The sequence below is a fragment of the Pyxicephalus adspersus genome, chromosome 3 (assembly GCF_032062135.1).
Source record: "Pyxicephalus adspersus chromosome 3, UCB_Pads_2.0, whole genome shotgun sequence".
Classification (NCBI taxonomy): Eukaryota; Metazoa; Chordata; class Amphibia; order Anura; family Pyxicephalidae; genus Pyxicephalus; species Pyxicephalus adspersus.
The window spans coordinates 151,576,592-151,589,008 of record NC_092860.1 but is presented as its reverse complement, the minus strand read 5'-3'; the positions used below and the strand labels follow the sequence as shown (position 1 = coordinate 151,589,008).

The 12,417-nt window shown below is 40.0% G+C and overlaps 1 protein-coding gene and 1 pseudogene across 2 annotated transcripts in view; both read left to right on the top strand.

Moving 5' to 3' along the window:
- Window positions 1-315: 315 nt before the first annotated feature.
- Window positions 316-12,417, top strand: part of LOC140327317 (uncharacterized) — a 30,343-nt gene continuing 18,241 nt past the window's right edge. For both annotated transcript variants that reach the window (XM_072406684.1, XM_072406683.1), the window contains exons 1-2: window positions 316-483; window positions 9,505-10,975. In XM_072406684.1, coding sequence (XP_072262785.1) covers window positions 9,716-10,975 — 1,260 coding nt within the window. In that variant the 5' untranslated portion in view covers window positions 316-483; window positions 9,505-9,715. The remainder of the gene's footprint in view (window positions 484-9,504; window positions 10,976-12,417) is intronic.
- On the top strand, window positions 506-3,363 carry LOC140327318 (large ribosomal subunit protein eL6 pseudogene; annotated as a pseudogene).

The window sequence follows — 12,417 nt, the reverse complement described above, 5'->3', positions numbered from 1 at the left end:
TATTATTAATAATAATAATAATAATAAAATAATAACGTAGTGGCGGAATGATGGATGATTATGACGGAGAGATGAGGTAAATGTAACAAATCTGATTACTAACATCCTATGTGATGGCAGTCTAGGGTACATGAATGCCAGAGTGCCTCCTATTACTTCCCTGTAGCCGTTTCCCAGTCACCTCAGGCTCACATAAGGTAAGATGGAAGCCCAGAGCTCTAGTGATTACATGCACGCGCGCCCACTTTAGGCGGGTTCTGAACTAGCGCGCACGTACGCTGATTTGAATCAGGAGCGCGCACGTCGGACATAGCGAGGGGTACGTGAACGCGCACGCTGCAGGTGAGAGAAGGCCGCGGCGGTGGTATCGGCAGCTCGGTTGTGAGGAGATTTTTCGTTATTCGGTGAAGGCGAGAAGAGCAACCGGGACCGGTATACAGTGCGGAGGAGCAGGGGAGGAAGCAGGACAAAGAGAGGGCTCAGGTAATCTAATCTACCGCCACATTACACGGTGCTGCGCATGAGGGAAGATGGCTGGCAGCGCCTGAGGAGAAAGAGGGAAGTGTGACACGGAGAGGCCTCACCTCCAGTGCCGCCATGTTGGGGGGGAAGAGGGGGTCTCTGCTCCTCACCTTGAGGTGGTGTGTGATGGAGAGATTTCTGTGTCGGTGTGGGTATACATCACCCACCATTAGGGGGCAGACTTCCTTCCTGGGGTAAAACATGACGTCTCGTGGATATCTATGATTGGTCTGTGAGTACACCTGTGTGGGAAATATCACCCTTGTCACTTTTTTTCTGTCCCCACACAGAGCAATATAACACCCGCCAGCATCTCAGCCATTAGTATTTATTGTCCATCACCAGGGGGCAGTATAGCTCATAGTTGAGAAGGTGCTTTATCATCCTTTCCTGGTGGGCAGCTCTGCTCTATCATATCCATTGCAGGACCTACACCCAAGGGGGTATTGTGTACTTGTGGGGTAAATAATACCAGCTGCCATAATGCAGGATCTATGTGCACCCCATGGGGGTATTTACACCATGCTGTGGTTGGTTAGTTTTGCATACTCTCAAGGTACGATATCCACCGCTAGGGGGCGTGATTTTGACACATTGAAGTATCAGTCTATCCTATACAATATTTACCCCCTATAAAGGAGTTAGGTCATACTTCATGATGCAAGGGCAATATTTTCATGCTGATTCTTTTTTCCCTTCATATGAATGATAGATCTGTGGAGTCTTAAGTTTTTTTTTCCTTTTAGCAGACTTTACATCCATGTCCCCAGCCACCATCACTTATAATGCATTTTTGTGGTTCTGGCTACAAATCTCTATTGTAGGCCGCAGATCCAGCAATGACAATGCTGGGGTTCACAGTCCAGAGCAGCAATTGATATAAAAGTGCTTGTGTAACACGGCCCGGGCCAAATTTGTAGCAGCAATTATTGTGATTGTATTCTCTATCAAATTCAGATTTGCTTGTGTGGGTGCTTAGAATACTTCTCGGTGTGGCTGCAAGGTGCTTGTATACCGGGGTCACCACCTGCTGTATTGGAGTCACTGCCTCCAAATCCTACAAAATATCAAGCGCTCCGTGACCGAGCTACAAGCTATTTAGACCCCATCAGTGGCTGCAGAATCCTCCCGGCAACACAAAAGTTATGGTAAAAAATAATGTGCAGTTCTACGCATGAGTAGGGTGGAGTGTGGAGCCGGATACTGGGAGGATACCAAACACAGGAAGGATACCGCTCATCACTGTTTGTACGGTACATTCATCTATATAGGGCAGGGTTAGTCCACATCAAGAGGAGTGCATGTTATTTACTACCAGGTGTGATCATTTAGGCTTTTCCATTAAAGATGTGGAAATGATTGGTAAAGCATTACACAACACAAGACATACTAAACACTTACACACAACATACTAATCAATACATTTCACCCATCTGGATTATGTAATATAGCCTGCTGACCATCCATGGAAATTATTATGGTGTACTAGTTCTTCCCAGCCATGTAGATCAGTCATTCTCAACCTTTTTATTTTTGAGGAACCCTTAAAATAATTTTCAGGTCTTGGGACACCCATACAAAAATACATTTTTGGTGGTCAATGGAGGTGTAGAAAATGCTCCGTATAGAGATGGTTAGAATACCATCTTTATAGTGACCTAAAACCATCGTTATAGTCTTGCAGCCAGCTCTACCAAATGGTGTTGGCATCAGAACTACGCAGGCGCTTTTTTCCCTTTCAGCCAAGATGGCAGGTTGGTAAGAAGGTCAGGAGGCATCATGGCAGCCGCAACGCAGTGTTGGTTCGCAGAATTGGGAAATATTCTTGATCTGTCATGTTTGCAAGGAAAGCTTTGTATAAGCACAAGTAGAAGCCCCCAGAGACAGATTGAGAAGAAGAAAACCAAGGCCCCAGTTACAGTAACCAAAATAATTGGTGGTGATGAAAATGGTGGCAGTCGTGTGGTTCGCAAGATGCCATGTTATCCCTCTGAACATGTTCCATGCAAACTGTTGAGCCGTGGAAAGCAACCATTTAGCCAGCACAAGCGCAATCTGCGTTCCCCCTATCACTTGTGGAACTGTGCTAATCCTCCTTAATGGACAACACGGGCAAGCGTGTTCCTGAAATAGCTTCAGTCTGGTCTCCTGCTGGTCACAGGTCCTCTTGTTATCAACAGAGTTCCTCTGAGAAGAGCACGTCAGAGATTTCTCATTGTCACCTTCACTAAAGTTGATATTTCCAGTGTCACGGTCCCAAAACACCTAACTGACACTTCAAGAAAAAGAAGCTGTGCCAGCCCAAGCACCAGGAAGGATAGATTTTTGACATTAAAAAGGAGAAAAATGCATTGATGGCAGTGCAAAGCAGATCAGAAGTTTGTGGACTCATAGCTCCTGCGTTCTATCAAGAAAGAGCCCCAGCTTTTTGGATACCTGTGCTTCCAGTTTTTACTGTTAAATGGAATGTACCCACGTAAGCTGGTCTTCTAAGAAGTTTCAAGGCTTATGAAAAAGATATTGTAAACCCCCCCAAAAGTAAACTACACAGGCATCATCACAGGCCATCAACCACAGTTGGAGGGTGCGATAAGTGGGTCTGATTTTTGGGGTAGGTGTCAGTCACTTGCATTTGAGGTACTGATGTACTAATAAGTAACAGTTTGTCATCTTTCAAATTTACTGCCAAGCTCGGGTCCAAACCAGCCTTTCTCAAACTTTTAACCAGGGGTAACCCTATAGTTATTAAATCCACAGCTCACAGTACATTACTGTGTTGATTAGAATAAGAAGAATGTCACTTTTATTGATAGCCAAAAAGATTATTAGTGTCAGCTAAACTGACCTGAGGCACAAACTGCTCATTGAACCCCCAGAAACCCCTGAAGAACTCTGTTCTAAAGTATGTCAAACACAAAAAGTTTTGAGAACTGACCTGGGTGTCGGATGTTTGAAGGTCGAGATCCCAGGAATAATAGTTTGCATCTCTTGTCATGATGTGTTAATATTCTTCCCCTGATAGCAATGTGGAAGACAGGAGCTAGTTCAGGCATAGGCAAACTATGTCCCGCGGGCCACATACGGCCCAATAGGGATGTTTCTCTGGCCCTTCGGGTGGGTTGCGGCTCATGTCCCCCGGACCTTAGCCTGCGATGGGAGAGTGGGCGTCATGATGATATAACCCCGCCCACTCCCATCGGCCCTGCCTCTCTGTCAAATTTTATTTCAGATTGTGGCCCCTGAATAAAAAAGTTTGCCCACCCCTGAGCTAGTTATAGGTTTCTGGAAGGTGGAGTGTGTCACTTCATGTTTCTTATCACATCACTCCATTCTTGTGTGTTTTACATGGGCTCCAGAAACAATTTCCTAATGTGAAATCTTTCCACTTTGTACCAGTAAGTGCCTAGCTGTACTTTGACCCTTGTAACAGTAAACCAGCACTCTAGATGTAACATTAGTAGATCAGATGTTTGTGTAGTTGTGAAAGGACAAGGTTACTTGTAGGGATAAGGGTTATGAAGATATGTTTATTGGAATAGGGTGCAGGGAAACTGTGAATTCACTGCTGGACATTAGGTAGAGAAATTGTGAAGATTTTGTCTTTTAAATTGGGACTTTTCCTACTAATTAAGTGTTAAATAGGAGGTAAAGAAATCTTGGAGATGATTTTTGGCCTTCTTTCTTAGCTTAGATGATGCGCAGGCACATGGGAGTTCTTTCATTCCTAGCCAGGATTGCTGAGTGTCCTGCTGACCAAAGCTGAAGATGCACATGTGTAGCTCAAGCGCAATCCTAATGAGAATCCTATATTATGGCCAACTAAAAATGTTTTTTTTCTTGATTTTTGGATATTGTGAGGAAGAGGTAGAATCAGCAATCTCAGAAAATCATCGCTTGAGACCACCGGTAGAGCTTGTTTCAGGCGAGAATCTGACGTGTACAACATTCACTTGATGGAATTCATAGATACCTCACGGAACATCCATGAATGACAATCTGCAACAATCGCTATGCAAGACAATGGAGGAGAGCTCATCCTTCCCTCTCTAAAGAACAGAAAGTGTGCTGTATGTACAATACTGGCTCAGTCATCTGTCACAGGAAACATGAAAGATTGTTTCCAGCAATGAAAATCTAATGTGTGTATGTAGCCTAAATTTAGACAACTCCATTCCCAGAATGGAAGTTCTAATAATTCCCAAAATTCCTTGTTATGCAAACAGGAAAAATAGAATATCCATAGTACACTTTAAGGGTATTCTTGCATCAATTATTGTGTAGGAGAAGGCAGAATGGCCAGCTCTGCAATGATGTGTTGTATTGAATCGTTGACTGTTGGCCCTAAAGGGTAATTTCAAGAACTTTTTGCACATTTACCCAATTGACTATTGTCTCCACATTTACCCAGATGTGGCAATTAGGAGTAAATATACATGTATCAAACCAATTATTACAGAGCTGATAAATATAAAACCTTTCATTGTAGCAAAACTTGCTAATGCTGCCTGTATATACTTCCCTTGTCATTTTTATGATTACTTTTTGTCATTGTCTTTAAGATCTTTTTGTCTCCATGTATTTTTTTTTTTTTTTTTTTTGATTTATGTTTTTGCAGTTTTGTAGCAATGTTAAAAATCCTCAGGTTTGATTATAGGGCTTGGAAGTCTAAAATTTATTCACAGACAGTTTCTGCTTTATACATGACAAGCATTTCACTCTTGTTTCTTTATGTGCCCCTGTATAACCGAGTGTTTATCTTTATTTCAGTCTATGTTAAATCATAAGTGATAATACTGGGTATGAAAGATGCCATCTTCATATCTAGACACTCATTGCTTGTCAAGGTAATGCAATGCAAACAAAAAGAAAACCTGTAAGATATGTGGCATTTACCATCATATATAATCAATGCATCATCCTTAGAATTCAGCACATGTAGAAAACATAATTCATGCATCATCCAGAATTTTTCATATATGAAATACTGTTTCGCAGAGTTGCATATTCTGGGATTCTTCAATGTCAAAGTCAAATACAAAGCAACTTACCTTGTGTTCTAACACTTGAATTTACAAAACAACTGTGTTGGTGGGTGCCGGAAAAAGTTTTGTTTTCATTGCCTCAAAATGTGAAAACAAAAAATCCTTGGGGCATTGAATAACACATTGCTTGCTGTGTTTTCACCACACGCACATTATGTACATATAAATGATGGAGTGTGCGATTCTTGATTGTCATAAATATCTAAGCCAATTCTATAAATCACATATAGACGAGACAGCATTATCCTATTTGCTTTAATTGTTCTCAACAACTTTTATTTGTAACTCAACAGAAAACCTTACGGTTGTATTTCCCACTCAGCTGTGCAATGTCTTGAATATCAAGTTTGTCAAATGCAGTAAAAAAAAAAAAAAAAAAGAAAGAAACTACGTGAAATGACATTTGCACTCCAGTAGTAACTATTATTTAACAAGCTCTAAATGATGAATTATGGTCTTTACCAGTTGTGATTTCTGAAAAGAAAACAAAGCATTGCATTTTATTATCTGGGGTTGAAGAATGAAGGGCGTGCTGCAGGTGTAACACCTTGGGCTGGAGAAGTATTGTAGCTGGAAATAGAATGCAGATACGGTAATTTCCCAAGATATCCATCCACCTGCTTCTGAATGCCATGTAGCTGTCTATCATTATGGATGTCACAAATATATATTCTACGAGAGAACACAGAAAAAAATCAACAGCATTATTCGTACTGGAGTTTCAGGTCTTTTTTTTGGGCAATTTGTAAAACGTAATATGATTTGGGGGTCCTGAAAACTTGCCTTTGTAATAAACTGGACTGGCCAGTAAACAATATTATTTAAGCTTCACATTTCTGCAGATGAGACGTGCAGCATTTTGATTTCTTTGTACAGCCATTCACTGCTTATTTTCTAATGAACTAAAAAGATAAAACAGATTGAGGCATGCATAAATATCACAATATGCATTCACAGTGAAGTGGAATGAATTTCTGTGGAGGATTCTATACACTGCCTGTATTGTACAATCAGACCTGTTTAGGTTGCTGGCTTCTAAAATTACAGGATTCTATCTTGCTGATACATAGTTTTCAGTACTTTTTAGGAAAATCAGATGTCCATGTGCGCTAATAGTACTTGCTGCAAGCTATCGCTCACATCAATGTCTCAATTTATCAAAGCCAGAAACATCCTGGCAGCAGGTGGACAGGAATGACAGCTTGTATATTTCTTGCGGGAAGTTTGGTGCTTGTTGTCACCATGATGTGTTTCGACCAGCGCTAAATATTACAGGTTTCCTTTTCACAGTATGTGAGGAGACCTCAATGACTGGATTGTAGTCCTGTTTTTGTACAATTCAAATAATCCCTCCACACATTGTGCTTGTTTATCAGTCTTGACTGGAAGGTTAAAATGAACCCAAGAATCCGGCTCTGAAAGCTATGACGTTGGTTATATTTGTATATTTTACAGTTCTTGCTGTGTTTACAACTTGCTAATGCAAGCTATGTTTAAATACCTACTTAGTGGTATTGCAGCATTAATATGAGATTACATGGCATTGTCGGGTTCTTTTCCAGAGTGGTAATAGCCCAGCAATGGAATGACATCCTAACTTTGTATTCGTAATTTAAGTGTTTTTTAATTATATATTTACTAGATTCTACAGTAGGAATTACCTGTCCGATAAAAAAATGTGTAGTTTCAAATCTGTGTCATAGAAGAGCTGTATTTACAGTTGTCTGTCACACACCTACCGGTAGTGTATTGCTTTCTGATGTTGCTAGAATAATGGTTGGCTGTTATTAACATGTTAGAGCTAATGTTCAGTCACTAACCTACCCTCCAGGGTTAGATCAGGATGACCTGCTCTCAAAAGAGGTGGGTTAAATAATACCACCAGACTGGGGAAATCTATTGGCAGAACAAATAAATATGGCAGGCTGACACTTATTTGTATCATGTTTTAGACTGGAATTCTGCTTTAAGCAATGAAAATTTGATTGACAGAGATGTTGCAGTTCACCAAATTTCTTATTATAATAGTAGTAATGGTAATGATTCTACTAGATATTGGGGACCTGTGTTTTTTTTACTACACTGTGTAAAATTATCTAATTGGGAATGATCTGAGAATATCTAATTATTATTATTATTAAACAGGATTTATATAGCGCAAAAGTATTACGCAGCACTGTACAATTAAATATTAATTGCTAATAACAAACAGATACAGACAGTGACACGGGGAGGAGAGAACCCTGCCCAAAAGAGCTTACAGTCTAGGAGTTGTGGGAAATATCACAATAGGAGGGAGGAAATCTAATCATGATCTTGTGGTGTTACTTCTCCAAAGTTGTCCTATTACTTTCCTACTTCTCCAGAGTTATCTTATAACTTTGCTCCATCTTATCTCAAGTCTAATTATATCAATGTTTAAAAAGACATTCCTTATTCACTTTTTCTATGCCTACTTCAGTGTACAGAAAAGCTTTTATACCATGTAAAATAAATTACATGGTGTGGAATATTTGTTGGGACGCTGTAGTCCTACTTGAAATACCTGTTAAGACATTTTGTTTTGTACATTGTTTTTGAAACATTAATAGAAAGTGAATTGAATAGCCCTATTTATATTGGCACAGTTTCCGTGTGTTCTGTATGACCTGTTCATTACCAATAATCTGTTCTATGTATGCATTTAAGGATCCTTTTACTTCAATATTTAGGTATTATTGTACGTCTATACTGGTACATTTACCAGGCAGTGTGCCTAGGAATAACCACTCCTAGATTAATTTTATTTGGTACATGCAAACATTCTCTGAATGTCGTTCAACTGTTTGTCTGGAGTTAAGCTTTACTGTTTAAGCTGCAGTTTGTAATGTAACCAACCTAATTTTCCCCCTGGAATATAACTCTAAAGTCAAGGTATAAGGAACAAAAAATGTTTACTTTTTCTCTTGCCTTTAGTCACGCACAGATCCATTTTCTAGACTTTATTTATTGGTGGTGTTAAAGCGTTCCACTCATTTTACCTACCAATCAGCAAGGAGTTTGCATGTTCTCTGTGTTGTTGTGGGTTTCTCCCACACCTCAAAAAACATGCAGTTAGGTTAATTGTCTCTACTTAGAAATTGTCCTTAATATTTGTGGGGGGAAATGGACAGAAAAAACAAAATGCAACACTGTCTGCTGGACATGATATGGATGTGTGATAAGAACATAAAATAAAACTAAATAAGGAAAGAATGCAGCATTTAATGATGTTAACTCGATGCTGAGTATTAAACATTTACTTACAATTACAGTAATACCCCGAAATTTACAGGAATTACGTTCCTCCACAGCCCCGCAAATTTTAAAAATGTGCGAATTTTGGACACTACCTTATGGCCACTCGCATCTTCTTGGAGACGCTGAACTCTTGTTAGAAATAACATTACCATACTTTCAGTAATGATCCATTCTCTTTTAACAACTTAAAAAATTGTTTTTCTTCTGCCTTTTTTTCCTAAATTGGATACAGTTTAGTCTCGAGTTTTAAGTGTTAGGTTCCAAGGAAAAAATATGTGAGCTTGTGAAGCCGCAGATTTAGAAGAGCAAATTTTCGGTGTATTACTGTACTTGTTTAATATGCTGATTATATATAACCCACTAAAAATAAAGACTGTTTTGAACTTTTTTTTATTTATCAGTAGAATGCGATTTGGGTTTTGGCATAGCCTGATTCCGAGGGTCAGCCTTGGAGAGGTTTATTCCAGAGAATTTTGTGCCCAATGTACCCAATATTACTCCATGGTTTAGGCTTTCGCCAGTTGATAGGTTTATTCATTCTGTTTACAGCGAGTGTTGCATATGGGCTATTATTCCTTGCAATATTTCCATCTCTGGTTGTACCCACTGTATAACAGTTGTAGTGGATTCCATATCTAATATCTGTGTTTTTAAATTTCAGCTTTGTGTTCTTGGAAAATTGCCCACCAGTTGTGAATACCTTGAACATTGGCATTTCTAGCCCCATCCTATTGAGCCATCCTCATTTACAGCTTGCCCACATTAAGACTGAGTTGGCTCTCCAGTAGTTGAAGTCGGTCACTTCAAACAGTACCCCTCCTATTTATTCTTTGCTCAATCAAGCTTTGTTGAAAATTAGCACTGCTCAAGCCATGTTCAACGCAAAAGGTGGACTCCCCGGTCAGAGACCAATGGGACCCCCACAAATGAACCAGCCTGGACTTAATCATCTCGGAATAAATATGTCGGGTATTAATATGTCTGGCATGAACATGAGTGGCATGGGCATGTCTGGTATGAACCAACCAAACGTGAACCTTTCAGGCATGAATCAGTCAAACTTGAACACTGGCATGAACAGCATGGGTCACCCAGGTATGGATCCGAATGCGGGTACTGCCAATCTGAATCAACCTGGGCTAAATGTGTACAGAATGGGGCCTTCTGGCATGAATCAAGGAGGGATGGGTTTTCAGTCTGAAGTAAAAAGCCAAGGGTTTGGCATGAGGCCAATGGACAGTCCTGGGTCATTCCTTGGAGGAAACTCTGAGCCGATGGGAATGAAAAACCTGCCACTCGGACCACCTGAAAGCCACATGGGTCCTCAAGCATTGCCACAGCATTTTTCTTCTCCCAGTGGCCCTATGATTCCAGCACAACCCAGAATGCACCTGCAGAATCAAGAAATGTCTATGGTGAACCGTGGGTTACCACATTCTTCTGATCATTTAAGAGGGGATGCAAAAACATCTCTACAGGAACCCCATTTATTGGAGAAGAAACCATTAAACTCTCTTGGTATGTTTGGAAACTTAAATCAGGATATGGGAATAAAACCGGGTCCATCTTTATCGCTGAATCAGATGTCAAATGCCCAGAATCTGTATACAAATGAAAATGCTTCAAGCATACTGGAAGTCTTTGGGTTATCAAATGAAGATCTAGAAGAGCTCAGTCGCTATCCCGACAACCAGTTGACACCAAAAAACCTGCCAAACATTCTGAAAGACATCCGACTCCGTAAAAATAACAACAACGGAGCCACGCACAATCAAGTTGGTGGAGGAGGAAGACGATCAGGAAGTGACGTGCTACCAAGTAAAGTTATTGACTATGGACATTCAAGCAAATATCAGTTTAATGATAACACCAAGAGTACTGTGATCACTATCCAGCCTGATTCTGCTGCATCTCCAGTCGGAACTGTGGTCAGCCATGTTAACTACCCGCCACCTGTTGAAGCGACTACGCCTACCGGGAAAGGGAACAGGGTTCTAGCTTTGTCTCAAGAGGGAGCCCAAATGAAGAAGCGTATGCCCACGCCTTCCATGATGAATGATTATTTTGCCGCCTCTCCACGGATATTTCCTCATACCTGTTCTCTGTGTAACTTAGAATGTAGACACTTAAAGGTGAGTCTTTTCATGTTCGTTTGTGTTTCCAATTCAGTGTATGCATGTCTTGTTAGGTATTCCCATGAAATACTGCTTTGTGAAACATTATTCACCAAAAGCTGCAGCATTATTTGGTAACGGAAGCCTGGGGTTCTAGAGATGTAAACCAGATATTCCTAATTCTCATATTTGACTTTCAAATCCAAACTTTTCTGTAGTTCCTATGTGGTTGTACAATGCCATTGTGTGGTCTATTTGGCATATCAACAAGATCTGATTTTTCTATGTTCACGTACAACAAGAACTTTTAAAACACAAGTTGTGTGTCATACATTTGTAGTTCTTACAGCTTGCAATTTCACTACTTCAGTCTACATTGATAAACTCTAATAAAGGAGCCCTTACTAAAAATCACTTGCCAAGGAGTCATTAGATCATATATTGACATAACCACATATGTTTTGTTCCCAATCCTGCCTGTGAGTGACAAATGTCTCTGGTTAAAAATTTGCTTTTACTTCTAGAAAAGGAAAGGCTGTAAATTCGTCTGGTCTCTTATATAGTATAATATAGAAAATGGAGGTTTCCTTCAAGCTTTTGGGACAAAACTCTCCAGTGTAAATTGTTTTCCCTATGAAAATGATTCACACTATTTGTGAACTTCCGTCTTGCACGGTTGTAGCACTCCTCTCCTGTAATGTGATTGCTCACAATATGAATTAAAGCTGGCGGTCAGAGCTGATATTTCCTGGTTGCAGGATAACTAAACTCCTACTGCCCCCATCCTTTAATTAGATTTGGATATTGGAAATCATTGGATTTCTTTTCTTTCAATCATGCATACTCTGCATGCCACCACATTTTTTTTAGGATGCTATCGGTAGCTCCTTGCAAGCCTCATTCCCTACCACTGTCTGTCTGCTTTGAATAAACAAGCTCAGGGTGCAATATAAGGTTTGCAATGTATGGGGGTGGGGGCTAGGAACCAAAAAAGGTGAAATATAATTATTTCAGACTTATGCTTTAGGTAAATGGGGTGCTGACATGTAAGGGGCTGTGCTGATTGTTGCTCATGGGTTGCAGTAATCTTTACAGTTTTTACACATCTGAAAAGAAAGTTCCAATCCTGAAACCTTGGCTAGCTTGCTATACAGCTGCTTAGATTATAGGGAGGTGAGTAAAAGACATACATTAATCGACGCCATCATTGGGGTGAAAAGAAATAAAGACTACCGAGGAGAAGGAGCAGATGCAGAGCATCCTACATGATCCTGCGAGGCAAGTCTTCCTGTGATCCAACAGATGGGACACAATGCATGGAAGCTTTGAAATCATGAACCTCGGAATCATCACTCATCTTGTGAATCTGTTTTCTTATAAATTTTGATTATTTAAAAATTGTTTAATTTTGGCTAGGTGATTTTTATTGTATATTTTATGGTAAATTATAAGTCTGGGTT